The sequence below is a fragment of the Anser cygnoides genome, chromosome 2 (genome assembly GCF_040182565.1).
Source record: "Anser cygnoides isolate HZ-2024a breed goose chromosome 2, Taihu_goose_T2T_genome, whole genome shotgun sequence".
Lineage (NCBI taxonomy): Eukaryota > Metazoa > Chordata > Aves > Anseriformes > Anatidae > Anser > Anser cygnoides.
In genome coordinates, this window is record NC_089874.1 from 109,965,301 (window position 1) to 109,987,302 (window position 22,002).

The 22,002-nt window shown below is 36.5% G+C and overlaps 1 protein-coding gene across 13 annotated transcripts in view; it reads right to left on the minus strand.

Moving 5' to 3' along the window:
* Positions 1-22,002, minus strand: part of PTPRM (protein tyrosine phosphatase receptor type M) — a 490,453-nt gene that overhangs the window by 218,526 nt on the left and 249,925 nt on the right. For all 13 annotated transcript variants that reach the window (XM_066992787.1, XM_066992783.1, XM_066992789.1 and 10 more), the window contains 3 exons: positions 9,107-9,415; positions 5,592-5,701; positions 1,071-1,272 (listed from right to left, as the gene is read on the minus strand). In XM_066992787.1, the coding sequence (XP_066848888.1) occupies positions 1,071-1,272; positions 5,592-5,701; positions 9,107-9,415 (621 nt within the window). The remainder of the gene's footprint in view (positions 1-1,070; positions 1,273-5,591; positions 5,702-9,106; positions 9,416-22,002) is intronic.

The window sequence follows — 22,002 nt, forward strand, 5'->3', positions numbered from 1 at the left end:
TAAGAATAATTTTCTAATTTGAAAACTATCACCTGCTTTTTTTTTCTCTGCAGTCTACAGTCAGTAATTCCCACCTCACATTAACTGTCCTTTCCTGTAATAAAAAGAAATTGCCCTGATTAACAGTTGTTATTTTTCATTCCAGTGAGGACAGAAAATGAGTGATTGGGAAAACTATACAGACGGAGAGTAAAAAGAAAGAAGATTTTGTATCCAAATGCTTTCCCTTATCCTTTCTGAAAAGCAAATTTGACCACAAATAGATAAGGCAATTTTCTTTAAACATTACCAAAGAGCCATAGTTCAACCATCACTTTAATTCCCAAGGAGACTGTAGAGAAGTTAAGAGCAAAGGGATTTCAACTGTAACTTTGCAAAACATTTTGTCATCAATTACATAAGCATTTTAGAGTATGTAATAGTATTGCAACCCATTAGCTAGAGAAATAGTGTTCCTCTGCCTCTGGGAGGGCTTTAAAATATTGTTCATGGATCTGCAGAACTGACAGAGTCATGCTGCTCTTATCTGAAAACCACTACTCCTGATGTTCTTGTCTAATACAGTTTCATATCCACCTCAGTCCACACGCCTGCTAGGAACTTATGCTGGCTGGCAGTCAGCTGCACTTCCTAAGAGAGCGTTAGACATACAGTATTTCTGCTCTACTCTCAATTGTTCATGGCTCATTAAAGAGATTTTCCAGCACTGTTACTATACTAATTTAGAATCACGTCAAGGCTGAATAAGCTCTGAATGGAACCCTCGTCCTCATGTCCCCAAAACCCTATGCTAAACGTTGCAATAGCAACTGGCACTGATTGTAGGCACATAATTCATAGGGTATCTTGGGTGGTAAATTACAGTTGTGAATAGGAATTTCAAAGTACTAGCAGATATTTAAGCACTTGGAATTTTTTCAGGTATGTCACTTTTGCATCTTCAGGGATGAACACTTATTTTACTTTTTTTCAATTTGCTGCTTGTAAAATCCTGAGGAAGAAATAAGCAATAAAAGAATTACCCATGTCATTATATTGTAAGCAAACAATAATACTCTTTAAACAAATACCTGATATTTTTGTGGTGAATTGATTTGTGATTGGAGGTCCAAAACCTTTAGCTGTGCTGGCTCTGATGGTAAAAGAGTAGGTAGTGCCAGGATACAGTCCAAAGAAGAGATAGTGCGTTTCATTTCCTAGCTTTGAGACCCGTCCACTTTGATTGGATAAATCTATTTCTGGGTCAAAGGAACTGACTGCTTTGTAGGTGATCTGCAAAAGAATAAGAAAGTTATAAACTGTCTTGAGCAGATGGACAAAGATTGCATCTTTATCCAGTAAACCCTCCTGATGTATGCGCTGTCAGACATTTTATGATAAGCTATCTTACTCTCTTATACCCTTCAAATCCTGAATCCCATGAAGGAACACAGAAACTCAGCCGTAACTGGTATGAGTTATTACTTTTATAGATACAGAGACTTAGAGGCAGCTAGATTACAACTCTAAAGGATGGGTTCAGGCTTACATTAATTCCTTCAAGATGCTGGCTTTAACAATGTCATTTTTTGAATTCATCTTACTGTTGGTTTTGATCAGCAACAATAACAAAACCAAAACAACCCGGCAGAAACGCATAAACAAATAACAAAAGGGGTGCCCCCAGTTCTAGCTGACTTGACTGTAACTACACTTTGCTCTGAATGAGATTATCCTTAGAAGATGATAAGGGCAGCTTAAGGCAAAATTTTCAGGATGTGGGTAGAGCTTATATTTTAGTCTAAAGCTTAGATATTGTAATTGCTAATTTGGAAATTTTCAGGTCATTACATTGTACCTAGGTCAGATTCTCCTTTGGAGGAAATGGGAGATAAAATGTTAATATATGCAAAATGTATACTGTATCCTCAGTTCCCTCTTTGATTCAAACAGTATTTTTAGTTTTCATTAGAAATGTTAATATAAGTTCACAGCAAAACTTGATCCAGATTTTTATATTAATTACTAATTTCCATGCACTGTAATGAGAACTTAAAAATAAGAAATCCATTAAAAAATTAAAAATGATTCATCCCTCCTTTTTACTTATAAAGTTTCATTTGCATGTGAATATGTATAAATCCAACATGGTTATTATTTAAAGTGATAATTGACATTCTTTTTGTTATATTCCATATCATTCTAATTAAGAAGATACACAAAACAAAACTTAGAAGCACGCAAGTGTTGGTATTATACACCTTTAATAGTTGCCATTTCCTAAAACCTCTGACAATGAAAATTGATTTCTAAATGAGCCACTAAATATAACATCAATGAAGTACTGAAAATAAGTAATAAAGCCCTTTGATGCTATCTGGGTAAACTCTGACTTTTTTTGCATGACATAGGCAGATCTACAATTCTTCATCCATAAACTGAACTGAGATTACATTAAAAAACACTCAACTAACCTCCCAATTCTAAGAGAAAACAGATGAAACTACCAAATATCTAAATTTTTATCAAATTAATTATCAATTTATCAAATTAATTATCAATTAATTTGCCCAATTTGCCTCTTCCCTCCTGCCCACCTCCCAAATACACGTTTCCTAGTAGAATCCCCTTTTCTGATAGTAAGTGTTGTTCTGTCTGCTTGTGGGAGAGTGGGCCAAATAGTTTTTGAAGATTTTAAAAGACTGGTTAGACAACTACATGGCAGCCATGTTTTGTATAAACCTGATCCTGTTTTGGAGCAGATATGTGAACTAAATGAACTCTTGCAGCTCCATTTAACTCTGTTTTCTATGGTTTGATAATTCTTAACTGGATTTTTTATTATCTCATGTGAGTTTTATTTGAAGTAAAACCTGGATGTCAGAGACTTAGCTGAGATTCTTATATGTTAGATTCTTATACATTTTTGTACAGTGCTTAATTACTAGATAGCTAAGTGGCTGATGTCCTATAATGAAATATGTTCTCCCAGGGGCCATGCAGAACACAGTAAAAAAAGAAGTGTTTTGCCTGGTTAAAATGAACTTGCAGTGTTTCTTTATTTTACTCCTACTTATAAGACTATTCCTATTTTATTTTTTTTGAAAAACAGTTTCTCAGTGCTACCGTTGCTAGTGCCAGCTCAGCATTGCAGTGATGAAAAAATGGAAGGAGAATAATGTTCTCACTGTTGTTGACTATATGTTGTTGACTATTTTTATCAAATTTGGATGAAATCTTGCACAAAATCCAAATCCCTTTATTCCTACAACTGTGGACTTGTATTGGTGATAAAGACTTTATGTTACTTCTTCATCTAAAAGCTTTTTTTTTCATATAAATATTGGTAAAATAATTGAATTGCTCCTGATTTTACAATAGCAATAAGTAACTTAATACTTGAATAGTTTTTTCCCACCTACTTCAGGCACTAAAAACATATGCCTGTCTGCAGAACACAGACTAAGTAATGAGATTTTTAATACCACAGAAAGTTAGGTTCTTAGATTAAGAAATGCTTGACAGAAAGGTGTGATTGAGCCGCCTCTGTGGGAGCAAGGATGCAGACTCACGACTGCACATTAGGTGTGCCTGCCTACTGGGATCAAGACCCTGGGAGCTTCTTCTGAAATAAGGTGTCCGCTGCTGCGGTCTTAGGGCTGACCCTTTAAAAAACGGCCACCAGCTGAAGGTGTTGCCTGGGAAAGAGCAACCTTGCTCCTAGGCCTGACTCGGGCTCACATACTTGCAGTTCTGTCTCATCCAGTAATCTACACTTTTTACATTAGAACTGCTGATGTGCTTACAACCAAGGCTCAGATGACTCTTTGTCTAAACTCTGGCTTGCTGTAAGGCATAGGCAGTAGCTAGACACCCTGCTTGTCAAGCCAGGGGGATACGGAGCTGTGCTGGATGCATTATCTTGACAGCTCCAAGATCAGCCAAAGAGGGGCCTACTGAGATATCATGGATAGTCTAAACTAACCGATAAAACACAGCTACCTAAACCTCATCCAGCTTGTCTGGATCTTACCTTGTGAGCCAGTTCAGTTACCTAATGTATACCTGAAGTATACTTTTATATTTCACCTGGATACTCCACATTCCCAATAGGTAAAATGTCCTTGTGATTCATTGTGTATATTTGTTGGCCTTGAGGTAGTTTGCCAGCCATATTTATAAAAAACTTTGTGGTACACTTTAAGCTTTTAAGCAAAAGACAAGGGAGAAAAAGTATTGACAAACAGGTCTTCAGCAACTTCATGGCTCATATTCAGCCACCTGACTGGACTGAGCTGGCATCTTTAGAACAAGTTTGGTTGCATCAGACTGTTAGTATCTGTCACTTAAAAATTAATGAAGCCAGGCTTATGCTTTAAATGATTGCTTTACTTCCTTCATCTCTTCGTTGAGCTATTGCTAGTAGAGCTATCTCTACTAGATAAATAGCAGAAGGAGATATCAGTATTTTATTTTATCTTATTTTATTTTATCTTATTTTTCAATATTCTCTTCACTGTTGGAATGCTACATTCTTTTGATATTCAAGGACTTGCTGAATACCTTAGAAAGTTTGGCCAAGCTATTTTTTTCACTTCAATATCCCTGTGCAACTCCCATTATGGCTGATGAAGTTATACATACATATTTAAGAATGAGCTGCATGTATACACTGCATGTACTTCTCAGCACTGTAATGACATGCACACATGCTTATAAACAGAAAGATGATTTGACACTGTGTGTTTCTATGTACATTAAGCCTAACATCAATAAAAACATTAACATATTAACTAAAACACCCTGATCCTTCAAGATAGGCAACTGTTGAACTAGCTGGAAAGTAGTTAGCCTTATCAAAAATCAATCCATACTTTTTCATAACATTTTATATTCTTACAATAAAACAGTTTTCAAAACAGTATCAATAGGTTAGCATTCAATTTAACTTTTCTCTTACACTATACCTCATTTAGGTGTTGTTTTTTTTTTTTTTTAAACAAAGCATTCCAATACCAGTTTTGTAGTAAGGTCAGGTAAGAGGCTTAACAGTGATTACTGTCTGACAGCTTAATCTGTGCAGTCTTTTGTCAATTTTTCTAAAAGGTATTCAGGCAGAGGTTCCATACGAGGAAAAGCAGCGATTTTTAGGCATCTAACAACATATAATTTTGTTGAATTTGCATTAAAAAATGCTGTATTTTTTAAAAAATTATTTATGCCTGCTTGTTTCTATTACAATAGACTTCCTGTGATGAGTCTCACCTAAATGTGATGTTGACTGTCATGTCTCCTCTTTTTTTAAACCAACCAGTAAGATCTGTCTTTCAGTCTTTTAAATATTTGTTCCAGACTACTAGACAGAATGATATATCATATCATTCTAAATTTAGCAGTTTTCTTAAAGCTGATAACCCAGAACATTTTGGAGACTTTCAGTAATTCACTCCTATATTACACATTTGATTTTATTACTTTTTAAGTGCTACTACATTCAAAAAGAATATTTACAGAAATTAGGAAAAAAATATTTTTTCAATTTCTTATTAATTATGCACTTCTAAAAGCCAATACAATACATGAAAGTGAAAATATGACAAAATGCTTGATACCTCATACAAAGTAATCACACCATATGTTTGCGCTGGCTCTCTCCACTGAAGAAAAATCTTCTCTTCAAAGGTACTCCCTTGAATGGATTCAAGTGGTACAGCACTTGGGACTAATGTATAAAAAAAAAGAAAAAATGCTGTTTTGAGAAAAGTTTCTGAGGGAGACACTGTGTGGTACTTGTGCTGTCAAGGCAAAAAAACAGTCCATCCATCATGTCTCAATCCATTGTTGGGGTATAGTTCATATTCCATGGAATTTGTTAAACAGATCATATATATATATATATATACATATATACATATACACACACACACACACACACATATATATATATGTAAATATAACCTCCTCTATTCCATCTCTACTTCTGTTACCTACTATTCATTACTACTTCTACTACCCACTATAACTTCCCCAAGACTGAAACAAAGACCAGGGTAGCTTAGCAGTGAGAATGATTTCTTTTACAAGATAGTGCCATTAAGGAAACTTGTGTCACCTTCAGTATAAAAAGGAACTAGTAAGGCTTGCATTTTTCCAGTAAAACAATACTGATGAAAGAAAAGGACAATCAACTTTTTATAAGGAATTAAGTGAAGTCTCAAGGACAAATTCTTGTGAATAAAATCTACTTGTAATACCTACTTACCAATAGTATTACTGTTCTATACTGAAAGATATTAAACTGTCATGTCTGAAAATGGACAAACATTGAAGTAACAAGGTATTATTTTATCTTACTGAACTAGAATGGCTAGATTGGAAAGATGAGTCGCACTTTGCAATGGTGATGCTCACTGACTGTAGGCCTGATGCCCCACAATAGGGTGAACGTACAGTAATGGTGATGCAGCCAAATTGAAAACCTGACATTATTCATCCTTCATAAAGATTCTTAATTTACGAGAATAAACTCTGAACAGTCAGGGACGTAAGAAGTTTCTGATAAAGACATGCCAACTGCTCTCAGATAGCTACTTTTTTCCTTTTGTTTTACAACAATCACTTTATCCTAGTGCCAATGTCAGCACAGTTTTCAGACAAGGAGATGTGCAACTAGCATGTGGACATGTATCTGCGATTTTATTTTTATAATAGCCCATTAAATGTAACGTAAAAAGAAAATCTTGAAAAATGCACACAGGACTGTTACGAAGCATAAGGCATTAATGGGTTAGCACTTACATGAAGTGCATGTGAAAAAAAGAGTCAGAAACTAGTTTCTGCAACATCTGAAATAATTTCTCAGACCCCTTTATGAGATTTACCCATATAGGTAAAGAATAGGAAGACCTATAAGCAAGACACATGGTGACTCCTTCCTGTTACTAGGTCTGGTAGACCACAATTCTCCTCCTACTCCTCTATGCTGCTTGTCTGGGAGTTGAAACGCTTCTGTTCCCTACCACTACAGGATTTAAATAGTTTGAGACTTTAAAAGCACATCTTTGTATCACTCTGCAAAGTCCCTTGTAGGAAATCCTCTGCCAAGGGAAAGCTCCAAGGACACAGTGATAACTTCTGAATTTGCTTACCAGTCCTAACTGGGTCAGTAGAACCATGCCTTTAGAGCAACCTTAGGTCTAAGCAATAAGCCTTGCTTCCATGTAGGAGAGAACCAGCAAACTCATTTGGAAGCATAGGGTTAATGATTTAAGTGCAAAAGGAAAGGAATTTAATATAGTGCGAATAAGTTCGAAGGATAGCAAAACGCCGTGATAACTTTCTAAAATTATCTGAATGCCATAAACTCTAAACAGTAATGCCATGAGGGAGATCAAATAGTGGAAGAGGTTGCCTGGATGTGGGATATTCATCCCTGGAGATACTCGAAACTCAACTGGATATGGCCCTTGCAACCTACATGATCATGTGATTTGAAAAATTATAATGATCTTATGGGTCACATCCCGTTGTTGTGCTGCACCCAGATTTATGGATTTATGTGCCTTACTGAAAGTGTACAGTATACAAAAACTCTGTTTCTTTTTTTAATACTTGCAAAAATATCACAGTAATGGAATCATAAGTTTTCAGGCTTGGTATTTCAAAATTGATTCATATTATGGAAAGAATATTAAAATACTGTCCCTGGCATTCATATATACGAATATGTTCCATATACATACATGGAACTTGGAATACTGTAAAGTTCCAGAGGGCCAGGAATAAGCAAATACTATGTAAAATTTTAAAGAAAATACGTAAATGGTCCAGATATCAGTAAGGTCTTTAACTTCGTCATTCTACAAATGAACTGAATCAAAACTAGAGGATGACAGCAAAATTAATTACAATTAAACAATTTTTATGTTAGCTATGCTTGGTCAAATCCGTTGCATTAGCAACTATACATTCATAAATTGTTTAATTTATTTCCTCATATATTTTGATTAGAAATTAGTAATACCCAAAACCATTACAGCATATATTAAATGATTTAATAGGTTTAAATGACAGTCTTCAAGTATTTATTACAAGGGGAACTCATCACTGCTGAAGTTTTTTTCTAGAAATCTTTCCAGAATGTTTTCAGTAAGTCTATCGTTGATCTGAAAGAAAATACAAAGCCACTCCTGTTCAGACTGCAGATGATAAAAATGGGAGGAGAAAGGATCCATAAAAGGATCTGTTATATAAAGCAGTCCCAGACATTTGATAAGGTTTTTTCAAACAGTAGACAAATGAAGGTGCCTAAAAGCACAGTCAAAAAGCCTAAGGCACACTTCTAAAGGGCACCAAGGGGCTATACATTAGTGCCAAGTGTTCTGAAAAGGTGGTACTGACTCCTGACACATGACCAATTCAACAAGGAACTCCCATTTTGGTGTAGTAGCTAACAATGCTGCAGTAAATTGCCTGTGTGGATAGACACAATAATATCACATAGGATTCAGAAGGATACTACCATCTTTCATACAGCATTACTGAGATACAGTAGCCAATTCTGATGTGCATACTTCAAAAAAAAAAAAAGACTGACAATTTATGTTGTTGCTCAAAAGAAAAAAATGAAGAGATCTGAAAACCTCATTTTAGCTTAAAATTACAAAAGGGGATAGAGTATCTTGAATGTATGCATACAAAAGACATTGTCTGGATAAGTAACTAACAGCATACAGTGGGTGAATAGCCAAAGCTAGAGAAATTGAAACTGCAACTCAGGAACGAGTATTTAATGTCGAGCATATCACTCAAGAGAAAATCTTACATGAGGATACTGTGACCATCACCTGAAATTTTTTCAAACTGAAACTTGAACTTTTAAGAGGCAGAACATAGTTCATGCATAGGTTATGAGTTTGCTGAAGAAATGATTAAATTATATATATTATAGTTTATGTAAAAGATAATCATATTACTTAATATTTAACAGTCCCTTTACTGCCTTAAAATTGCTGAAGTTGGTGAAAAAAATTTAAAGATGGTGAAAATAGAACACACAGAAAAACATGTTGAATATCACTTAGGATACATGTACAATGTATATGTATATTTAAATACAGAAACTCACCATCTTCATCAGTTTGTACTACAAGTTCTTGGCTTTCTTTTCGTCCTTCGGGATTCATTAGTACTAATTTGATGCTGACATTTGTGTACGGTGATAGATTAGTAATTGTGTGCTGTGGATGTGAACTTTCTGTATCCCAGCTTACTTCTTCTCTCACTTGCTCTTGTCCTCCAGCCTGGTAACGGTAATGGACTGTGAGGTTGTATCGATGGCAACGTGTGACGTTATATCCAAACGGTTCCCAGCAAATGGTGATTTGCCTAGATTTGATCTCCACAACTTCTAGTTTCCGTGGCCCACGCATCGGATCTGAAAAATTACCAACATAACTCTGGTATGATTATTGATGCATATTATAAGAGTAAGAGCAATAAAAAGTTATACGGTTCTATAAATATGACGTGTAAGTAGAAACAGAAATTCACCACTTTATCTCTCACAGTGCAAATGACAATAAAAGTATAAGTCTAATAAAAAATCAGGAAAAAAAACACTGAGGAAAGGAGAGAAAGTGTCTGTGATGAAAAATTAAGACCAAACAAAAAAACAGAAACTTTTTATCCTTTTTAAACTCAAACTAGTTTAAATGATGCTTTTTTTTACCTATCTGATGCTTGCAAAAAAAAAAAAAAAGAGCAATTTTGTTTACAAATTAATGTGTTAAAACTTTTAGAGCAAAACCCTTCATTTTGCTGAGAGCAAAAGAAGTATCTAAAAATAAAAGGTAATTTTAGGGAAAACTTGCAAATATATGCTGATTTTCTCACAGGACTGCTTATACAAAGAAAAATGTTAGCTGGTTCTTCAGCTATTTCTTACTCACTTGTTTTTAAGCTAGACTGAATGCAATTACTCAATCTCAATTTAGCCAGGACATTAAGTTAATATTCCAACTCCTTTAAAATAGTCCATAGGGTTCTTCTCCCATAAATATTAGTTGTTACTAGCTTCTTTATTTTAGTTTTAACAACATCTAAAGCAGTGTAAATACCCCAGTTCATTGTAGTGGTTTAATAGAGAATCAAAAGAAACCAGCAGAAGACATGTCAGCTGATATCTTACTGCACCTGAACTTTCCTAGAGATATCCTAGCTGACAGCCAGACATAAATCACATCTAACAAAATCATACCCAGGAACTTACGGCTATCTATAAACAAGAAGTTTTTCAATAATTTAATTATCCAAAGATTGTTGAGGAAGTTAAAGTTTCCCCATTCCTACTGGTCTCGGCAACTGAGTTACAAAATTGACCCCAAATTTCCACCATATTACAGCACAACCACTGAGTTGGCACACACCTCACATTTTCAAAACACTGTTATTAGTAGAGCTATTATACATATTTAGTGATAATGCTTTTTTTTTTTTTTGCTTTTTTTTTTTTAATATTGGAGCCCTCAACAAGATTAAAGACAACGTCTGGTTTTATCCACTGCTTCACTAGTTAAATGCTTAGAAGAGACTTCTAATGAGCTAGAAGCCTCTTATACGTAAACAAATTAATATGCATCTTCCCTCTTTTATGTTTATTAATCAACATGTCTTCACTTGGAATGTTCTAAACAATTTATACAGGATTTCATCTTTTTCCTTTTAATAAAATCCCTGCATGCTTAAAATATTTGTTCAAAGATGTTATTCATCTTAGCTCCTTGAAGAAAAGGTGTTAAGAAATTGCTTGTTCTCTGTACATCTACAAAGCAGGGTATTTTTTTTCGCTTTCAAATCCTCCGTTTTTTGTTTTTTAATTAATTGCCACTACCCAAATGTGTTGATCACCAGTGTAGAATATTTCCCAATTGGTGACAAAATGGCAGAGCAAAACAAATTCAGTAATAGATCTAATCCTAGTCTCCTTTCTGATGACAAGACTGGTAAAAATTTCCTCAAAAAGGATGAATTGGTACAGAGCCATTTACCTGCTTCTGAACTCAGATACCCCAGCAAAGAAACCTGATGTTCGGGATATTTTCTATTGCTACAACAGTTAAGATTAAGGAAAGGCAAACCTTGAAGACTGGCAAACCCTGAGAGTTTCATATATTTCTTAAGCATTAAGTTCTGTGTAATTGAGACATAAATCTCATGAAAAAGGAATGTTCTTTTTTTGGATTCATATCAGCTTTTCTTTATTCAGGTGAGACTATGAATAGCAAAGGGCATCTGATTGGTATTGTGGAACTGTCTTGCTAGCTGGATGGGCTAAATAGGACTAGAAAATCAACAAAATTAAGGTGACCCTGACATACAACATTAAGCAGTTGAACAAAGATCATAGCTGCAAGAATATGGATCAGCCAGCCTGTTTAGTTTCATAGTAGGCACATCAGAAAATTCCCAGGAGAGCTGAGAAATCTTTTTTATTAGAGAGAGAAAACTAATTCATATAATTTTAAAGCTGAAATCAAGTGGCTATACAAAAAAAAAAAAAAAAAAGGATCAAAACCTATCCAAGATTTCTGCCCAGGAGAAAGATATTCTTATGTCCCGCTATCTTAGTAAAAAGTACAAGTTAGCCCTCTAGTTAGATCTTGAAGTCATTGCTATGAGAATGACATATACTTTCTTCCTTCAATAAAAGAGACAAGGGAATAAGAGATAGGACTGGAAAAGCTGGAAATTATACGGCTTTCATTGATATTCACAGGATAAAGTTTATCAGACAAGTCAAATACCCTGCATGCTTTGGTTCCTGACTTGATTCTGTAATCTGGAGTATGAGATAGCTTCACAGTTTGTGTCTGTTCTTCTCACCATTCATTCAGAGGTGATGCAACTGAGAGGGCATCCCTCTGTGGGACAAGCATGGTGTGAACCAGCCAGTGCCAGCACTTAAATGGAAAGGAGAAAGGGAGAGGTAGGATAAAAGGAACTGGGACAGAGCACAGAAAAACATTTAAGGAAAAATAAAGCATGATCTCATATGCACCAGGTGGGATAACTGCTGGATTACATCAGGTTCCCACTGAGAAAGTGAGGTTGAATATTCCAAAGAGGTCTGTCCATGAAGCAGCCTCTGAAGATGCTGGGCTGCACTCCCAAGTGTTCACACACTGGGTTTCTTTGATCCCGCTTTTAAAGTCTCAGAATGGACCTAGTTAGTGCAATAGAATATGCTTCATTATTTCTTTAATCAAATAAACTTGAATTACCACTACTTCATTGATGTTATTTTTCTTTCTAATGCTGCACGTATTTGATTTATCAGACATGCCTTCATTACAGACCTGAGGATACCAGCCCTGACCACGCTCTATGTAGCTGAGTTCTCAGTCAGAACAGATCTGTATTCTCCAAGAACACAACGCTTTTTGGTTACAATCAGCTAAGCCGTACCGTAAGGAGGAACAAAATGAAGGGAAAAATGTTCACTTTCAACCAGAAAAAGAGGCTAAATTAACAATGGATTTTTTGGAATAAAAACGTGGCTAAAGACAGCCATGAAAAATACCAGTTTCTGTAACAAAGGATGGGAAGAGGGAGCCCACCTGCAGAGGGGTTATACAGCCAGACCTCTCCCCTCACTCTGCGTTTCTCTAGATGAACAGATGCTCTGTTTTTCCTCAGTATCCCAGCTATTTTCTTCTGCCTCACTGCTGCAAATCATGAGGCAAAATGGGGAAATAAGGCCTACCAGTTCATAAAAGATGAGGCTGTCCTCCCAGAGGAGAGCACTGCCTGTCATGCCTGAAGCCTCGCCAGGTACTTCTTACTAAATCCCCTGACGGTGCCTGCAGCCTTTTTCGTACTGCTCTCCTTCTGCCAGCTTCAGCAGGTAGCAGGCAGTGAAGTCTGACAGTTGCAGCTCTGACCTGAGGGACCAGCAAGCCCAGTTCTAGCCCCTGGCACTTTAGCATCCCATTTAATCGGTGATCTTGGCTCCTTCTCTGCTCCGCTCTGTTTTCCTCAGAATATGGAGCAGAGACTGACAGATAGGATCAATTTCCATTGCAGCTTCAATTCACAGCTCATTTCTCTGGAACTTCACACTTTACCTCTTACTACAAGTACAATGCTTTTTCAGAAGCTCAATTTCAGAATCACAGAGAGACATTTAGGTGTATTTTTAGCATCCTGCCATTGATCATCAAAACTTGGGTTTAGAATAAAAACTCAGAGTGGGAGTTTTGTCTTTTCACCACAGACTTTCACTGCAGACCCAGTGAAAGGAGTTGAAGCAGGAGTGGTGCGGGGAATTTCTGCTGCTCCATGACACTCCAGCAGCAGCAGAGATCTGACCTGTGTTGGGTACCATTCAGAAGATGAACCATCATGTTCAGACGGCTCCATCTGAACCACATTCAGAGGACCACCTGAACAACAGGAATGAAGACTTTATTTCTTGTCCAGGCAAATTTTTCATGTGGTTTCGCTCTGTAATAACTCTCACGATTTAAATTCCAGACTGGTCTCTATTATCCTTCCACAGAAGTAAAGGATGAACAAAATCAGAAAATACAAACATTTACAATGAAAACAGAATCATCTGAGATTTAAGATGTCATCTACCGCAGCACTTTCAAACCAAATTTAAATAATGGTAATTGAATATACAGATATGACATCCAGGATCTCCCGGCTTTGTCACAGATTTTCTTAACATCTTTTCACATCAATTCCTTCTGAGATAAATGGGAGTTCATAGTAGACTAGTATCAATGTCGCATATAATTTCTTTAATGTGAAGCAAAGAGCTTGCATACTGCAGTGATGGAGACCATAAGCATGCTTTAGACTTGATTCTGCCTGCTGACTCAGGACTACGTCTGATTCAGCAGACAATTTGAGACAATTGCTTTGTTCCAAACAGGAATACTTATGCTTTAATTCAAACACACGCTTTAAGAGTTCACCAGCACTGGTAAAAGTGATCAAGCTGTCAGAGCACTTTACTGAATCAGAAGTACCTTCCAGAGAAAAACAAGAGAAAAGCTGAGGAGGAGACAGAAAGTTCACTTCCCCCTGCAGAGAAACTAAAACATTAAACACTTGAAGATTTTTTAACAATGGAGATCACAGCTCTTGCTTTATATGTATTTATGCACACCGTATTTAATCCATGTTTCTCCTTACTTGGTATAACTCCACCTGCAGAGGTTATAAAGTTAGACTTCTCTACTTATGCTACAGTGTTCCAGCTAAGTAGATATGATGCCACTCCTTAGCAGTCTCAGTATCATGTTATGTCTCAGGGGCATAGACCGCAAGGTAATGAAATATCTTTTCATCTACAGAAGAACTGTGTTACGACCTCGATGCTATCAAAGTAACAACATTTGCCTATTTTTTAGAAAACTATTCTCGAGATTTGTATATCTATAGTCAACAGCAAACAAGGAAGTAGGTAAAATGTTTTAATTGTTTGGATTATTTGATTATATCCAATATGTATAAGGCTGCAAACTGTGTGAGGTTGTTTGCAAACCTTGTTGGACAGTTTTGTGAAAGATCACATTCAATGAGATGGACTGATTTCTATTAGCATAATTATTTTTTCTACAAGTTCTTCAATAAGACTGAAATTCAAAAAGCCTCATCTTGCTCAAGATACCATGATTGATCAAATCTGGTAACAGACCAGGGTTTTTCAGCTTCCAATATACCAAAAACTGCAGAGTGCAGAGAGGAAAGAATCAGTGGGCAAGATTTCGAGTGGTGTAATTTCACAGATTTTAATATATATATATGTATATATATTTAACAAAAACATTAGTAAAATCAAAATCCTAATATGATGTTGCTGATGTTATTGCCCTGCTGAGTCCAGTTATTTTAAAGTGTAACCAAAGACTGTGCTACCAGTGTGCATACAGCTACTGAGGATCCAGAAACAACCCTCCAAGAAGGGCACACTGGTGGTTGGTCATTTTACTTATCTAAGGACATGACATTTGTGCCAGCAAGCAACAGATATTAAAAGAAGCAAAGAATAAATGCAAATTTGTAAAAATCTTGAAATGTTAGTTTCATCTGACAATCTGTACTTCCTTTCACGGAGAAGTCATGGAAATTAATAGCAGTGGTTACTAAGATTATTCAGATAAAAGGAAATGACTGCACAAGATACCCAGAATCTCCTGGAAAGATTTCAAGTTACAGTATTTAAGATTCCTACCAATCTTTCACTGTTACTTGCTAATAGCATTTCCAAAAGAGCATGCCCCTCCTTCTGCAAAAATACATGACTCCCACGGAAAAGCAGCTCTACCATCGGTCTTCTTAACGTACTCCCTGACATTTTAAAAACTGTCGGGATGCAAGCCCTGCAGAGCTTCAGAGCTAATGAGAGAAAGAGCTATGAGACAGCAAAACCGAACTGAGAGTCACCTGCAATCCAAAGGAGGGAATAAACAGTTACACGCATGTATAAGAGTAATGGTTGAATACTGAACTATCCCTGTTTTTCTCTGAGCAACTTCTGGAACCAATGTCTTCTTTTTAATATCATCCTATGGTGAATTTCTTCCACAGTCTAAATGCCAGTGAAGGAAGACAAACCCAGCAGCAAATGTTCCATATAGTTATCAGCAAGTTGTTCACCTTGAGCAGTGGCCTGTGGGGATCCATTCTGCACCCTTCCAAGTTATTCCAGACTTAATATCTCTGAGGGGCAGGAATAAGCTTCCTGCATACATTTTCCCCAGCACTTTTATGATCGTGATCAGCATCCAGTGTCACAATGGTGAGGAAGTGCCAACAGGACAAGACTTAACTAATAAAAAACACATCTCAGGACAAACTCATCTCAGAGAGCTTTCAGTCTCATGTGTAAACCAATTCCTAGCACCTGGGAACTGATGGTCCCACATGGCATGTGCCCATGCTCAGCCTTCTTTCTCTTGCCAGACATGCCAGTAGTCTACTGGGCAAAACAGAAAAGCTAGCATCTCCCAAACTATGCTGTTGTCAATATGAATGCAGGAACTGAACACCAGCACAGGAGTTCTTCAGTGTGGATGAAGCAAGATGCGAGAACCTGCTTCCACTAACATATGTATTTTTTATCATATCCTTCAGAACTATTGTGTAGTTAAACCTTACACATTTGTATGACATTGCAATAGTATTTCTCTTACTTTAGATACAAATAAACTGAAGCTCGAAGTAAATGAATTGTCTGCTGGAGGTTACGAAGTGCCAACAAAAGCAATGGAATCCTAATTCTCAGTCTCATTTCTAACCCACTAAAACACAGTACTACTCAACCAATTTTTCTGTGCTTTGTGGCCAGAACTCGTTAGTTCCAAAATGCGGGAGCTCAGAAAATGCTAAAATGCATACTCTTAGCTGACAGCAGTAAAATGAGCAGGCAGAATTCTTAAAATGAGCCAAGTTGAATTCTCACCCATTTCTCCTCAAATTAAAATGTGAGATACAGTAGAGGTCTCCATTTTTCAGGAAGGATCAGAAGTACTAATATCAGCTTATCACCAGAAGAATTCTTTTTGTGATATTTCTAGCTGAAACAAGCTAAAAATATACAAATTCCTGGCACAGAACCAAGACGTTTAGCTAATTTCGGAAGATTCATTGAAAGCACATTCTGATAAGCACCCAAGACATCAGCTCACCATTTACAAAAAATCAATATAGCTGTTGCTTAAAACCAGATGAGGCATTGGATTTAAGCTTTTAGTGATATATTATCACAAGAGCTGGATACAGAAACACAGATGAGTGCTGTAATTCTGCGTGAGAATGTTTCCTTAACATTTTCAGCTCTTATTCTCCAGTTCATGGCTATATATATCCCTTGAGGCATAAGTCTTGAGACTGAAATTCACAGTTGCAAAATATCTGCCTAATCATCAATAACACACTTTTAAAGTTATTAGTATTTTTTTAAGTATCAGTTTCTATACATGAGAGAGCTGATACAAACTTCTATCTGCATAGTAAAATTTAAATCTGAACCAAAGAAAATTGAACCTTGTATTTCTTTATGTTGTTGTCGTTTTATAGGTATACTCTAGGTAGTGACTCATTTAAATTCTAATATATTTAAATAAGGAATGAAAGAAAAACATCATTCGATATATTTTTGTCAAATTACCTACATTATATGATTACTCCTTCACAATCAAAATCAGATTTTACCTATGAATGATACAAACAAGATTACATTCTGAATCTGCAACAGAGATTTTAGTTGCTTGTTTAAAATGACATACCTAGCTATTCAGTAATCACTTTATAATAACCCCTTTCATTTCTAAATCTACTTAGCCATCAGCCAGTAGTGAGGAAAAAGCTGGCAGCGGTTTTTACAACTACACATTAGTTTTACATTTCATGACAAGCTAATTCTAGAGAGTTCGAAAGACAGACAAGCATGTGTTCTTAAGGTTTTCTTTCTTTTGCATGAAGAAAGCATACATCTAACTGAGAAATGAAAAATAAAGGAGTGTAGACATATACTTTTCACTTCACACATATGGCAATGACAATTTATCCCAACCTCACCCCAGGAACCACCGTGAGTATGTAAATCAACAAGAAACGAAAAGCTGATAAATACCTCTCTGAACAAATTAAGAAGAATGACTACGGTAAGATGGCAAAGGAAGAGCCTCTCTGGTAGATACTACCTGTGGTAGATACACCTTTGGTAGACACCTAGATCAAAATAATCTTTGAGGAGTATTAAAGGCAAATGACCCATGTTGCATAAATTGTCCCTTTTGATAGATTATCTATCACAGGCTTTTTACTCTTTTTCTGATTTGATCACATGGCTGTTTTACATTGTCATTGTTGACCCTAACTATCACATGTCCATCTTACGTTGACGAAGAAGACATCATTATTACCTGATCTGATACGCGGGTCCATATTCTCACCATTTGGCCAGACACACACCTCCACATCTGTGGCACCCTTCAGAAGAGGGCATAGGTAGAAGACTTCTAGACCAATTTATACAGCCTACAGCCCAGATGCTGCACGCATTTGAGAAGCCACAGGCAACACAGAGGAAGTTGAAGGTCTGAGGAGCTGCTCCTGTGGCCACCTGACATACCTCCTTCACGCAGTTACCAAGCAACAGTGTTGTCTTCTCTGAATGTGAAACCATCTGGTGATGAAGGGTCAATAAAGAAACTTTCAGATACACGAAGAGACGGTGCAGGTGGCTGGCTCATAATTAAGGAAGACATTTATGCATCATTAAGCATATTCATGAGAACAACAGACATAATTTGGCCACGCACAATGAACAAACACGCCATAGAAAAGGGAAATGGCATTAACATAACATGCATTCCTCCACTCCGGTCAAAAAAGGGAACCTAGGAGGATAGCATGAACATGGAAGTTCTGGTGTGTGGGAAAAATCTTTCTTCTAGCCTGTTTTCCTGGATATGCCTAGAATAGATCGATATCATTGTAGTAGGGCAAACTGTTCTCTTTGTACACTAACACATGTGGTTTTGTACAGTGAGTGCCCTAATCAGCTTGTGATTGCGACTAATAGTAATGGTAAAGCATGCCCTGTTTGCTCAGTTGTGCCAGACATTAGGATGTTTGAACTCATTACATTTTATGGTACAGCTTCTTGAGTTGCCCCAGAAGTCGGGCGGAGAAAAGATAAACCGTTGTGTAAATTAGTGAAGGTTTTAGCTGCTCAATACCTGCCGTGAAAGTAGAATCCCAGAGACTGCTCGATTATGTTGTGCAAAAGAATAAATGGGCAATGCTGTTTCATAGATCAGTCAGAATAAGATGTAGCAGTGTGTTCTGGTTATCACTGTGGCCTATTGCTACTGACAAATCACGTTAATTCAGAGCCATTACGTACAGTGGTGGTAGCTAAATTGGGGATTTAGGACAAGCCTCTATTGAACCCAGATGACAGGATTCCACAGTCATATAAATCTATGTAAAAGAGAAAATGCCACCAATCAATGTTACTCGTCTATAAAGAATATTTACCATTCTTTCTAATCTGGCATGTGCAATCAACCTTAACCAAGTGATGTAGAGCAAGATCAGTTTTGACAAATAACTCTCAAATGCATAAACCTGATAAACGAATGAAATTCTTTGTATCAACTGGTAAAATAAAGTTTGAACTTATATACATGTCGAAAGGGAACAGGATATTCTGTCTTCCTACTACACAATAAGGTGCTGGCTACTATTAATGCATAGGTACAATATCAAATGAGAGGTAAGTACTGTAAATGCAAGAAGATCACCTGCTAAGTTTGTGACAAGACCCTTTTCTCAAAAGAACCTCACACGTAATTCTGCGTCAGTCTGGATACAACATTTAATGTTCTTCAGGTTAAGCCCATTCTCAGGACTTTTTCAGGAGCTTCCCACAAGCCTGAGGAGTCAGTAGTTACTGAGTAAAGGAAGGTGCTTTTCCCTCACCAATCTAAATGCCATCTTTGTCTTTGCACACTACCAATAATTAGTAAGTTGAACTGTTCTTCCTTTCTCAAGATAGCTCATATGAGAACAGTACCTTACTCAGACTTTCTTAAAAGAAGCAAAGTACAAATTTCTGTGTTATGAGGATAATTCATCAAGTTTGGGATGTTTTAATTCAGAATGATGTAAGAGCTGACATCAATGATATAGGTATGATCATTTTTGTTTTCCTTATGTATCAGGCCACTTAGTATGAAAAGAATTTCCAATTCATTATCTTTCTTTTTCAATAACTATGCATATTGCCTTTATATATTAAAGTATTTGAAGAGTACCTACAGTAAGTGTTGACTGTTGTTGACTATTTTTGACTTTGTTGGGTCAAACATTCATCCTTTTTTTTACCTGCTATATCACACTATCTATAAAACTATTTGAAGGACTCCCCCGAATTGCTCCCTCTCTAATACCCTTCTGGCAGATTTCTTTGAATCTTCCTGAGATGGTTGAGGACATTATTCACCATCAGTGCAAGTCCTATTTCTCTGTTATACCAACCCCTGTAAAAAGCAAACAAGCAAACATGCTTGCTGATGAAGTGTATTTATGCTGTTTACTATGAAATACAGAGGAAATGAGCCCATATTTGCCTCTGACACATTTGCAGCAAGGAAAGAGACTTCCACTGGAGGAGCAAGGAGAAAAGCCGGGAAAAGGGTGTAGGTGAACTGCTTCAAATTAATCCTCTTTTTCCTTGTAAGGTTTAACAGAGTCCTAAGATTCTCACAGAAATGCATATACCGGGGACTTAGATATCAGCCCCAGATACAGAGATACAGTACTACCAGCATAGTATCAAGGAGAAAAGATAAACTTGCTTTTGCATGGTATGTATTATTGGTTAGTTAAGCCATGCTTTATTTCCACACAGTCTTGTGACCGCGTTGTTGATTTGCTTTCTCTAGTCATAAAGATTAAACATTTATCAGGACTACATTTCCCTACATTGCCTGCAGCCTTCCCCGCTTTAATCGCTACAGGTCACTTTGCATTTGGCTATGTCCTTCTGCTTCCTTTCCCTCTTCTAAATTCGGTCCTGTCAAATGGATTAAAGAGTGACTGCATTTATGCCAGAACCGTAACTGACGTGGAAGACCACAGAGCAGCTATCAAATATTCAGGAAAGTGGAGGTTATGAGAGGTCGTTGAAGTACCTGTGATCTTAAATGAGGGAGAGGGGCCAGGACTGGGCCCATTTCATGGGTCAAAGATGGGTGCTTGCTTTACTGTCAAGACATACACCAGCTCCGTAGGCCACCCAGGAGCCCCAGATCACAATTTTAACACACAGCTCAAGGAAAATACAGAAGAGGTGATTGGCAAAAGTCTACAAGATATAAGCTGGAGTGGCAAATTATGGAGCTGCATATGACAGTAATTACATAAATCTGAAAACTGTCTAATACTATCACCAGTGACCCAGGATTCAAAGTCCATTAAGCATTGTTTTTTCCAATTGAACTGAACTAATGGAAAATAATTGCTACTCTGAAAAAGGTCATACATGAGGTAATAAAAAAGTAAGTGTTATACAGTCACTATTTATACTTTACTCTAATTTGAATTTATAAATTGCTGACATCTGTTATAAATCGTACATTTTCCTTCCAAGCACAGAAATTTCTGATTACAGGTTTTCCCATGTCACTATCATGAGCCTTGAAAGTAAAAAATTCAGGAAAATAATTTACATGGCATTTGTGAGGTGCTCAGGTATTCATCTTTAAGGGTGCTTTTCACTCAACAAATTTGGGGATTAAAAATGAAGCAAGAAAACCCTGAATAGTAAAACACAACGAGAGCTTGCAAGATCTCAAAATCAACAGCTGCCAGAGTTTTCTGTCACAGAATATCCACAGGGTTGTCCTCATTTACAAATTAAAGTTTTAAAATAGTTTAATTTTAGCATATAGGAAATATTCAGAAAGATAGAAACTCTACAGATATTTTAAGTATCAAAATTAGCATTTGCATGATAGCAAATTTGTAACTCAGAATTCAACCATAAGAGATGACAACAATAGAAAAGCTACTGCTTTTGCATTTGCAAAATAGCTTAGTAGTTGAGAATCTTGAATAATGATGATGCATATTTTTTGTCAGTAATTTACATGCACATAAAAATGGTTTGCTGGATTTAGTATTCATATGCACACAAAATCTAGAAATATTCATATGATGTATAACCAACTTAAGCTAGAAGTTTCTCGACAACCAAGCTGCTGCTTTATGCTTGTGCAAGTCTGCCAGTAGCAGAACCGCATTTTAAAATAAGTTGTATTCGTAGGAACAAATAATTTCATTGACTTGTAAATGAGATCAGGATACTCAGAATTCCATTTCTAGTAGGTGACCTGAAAAACCAGAACATAGCTATTAGTATGATGTTATAAACATTAATTGCTGTTGCTGTACTAGATGGTGCACACATTCCTGTAAGGTTATCCTGGCTGGATCTCA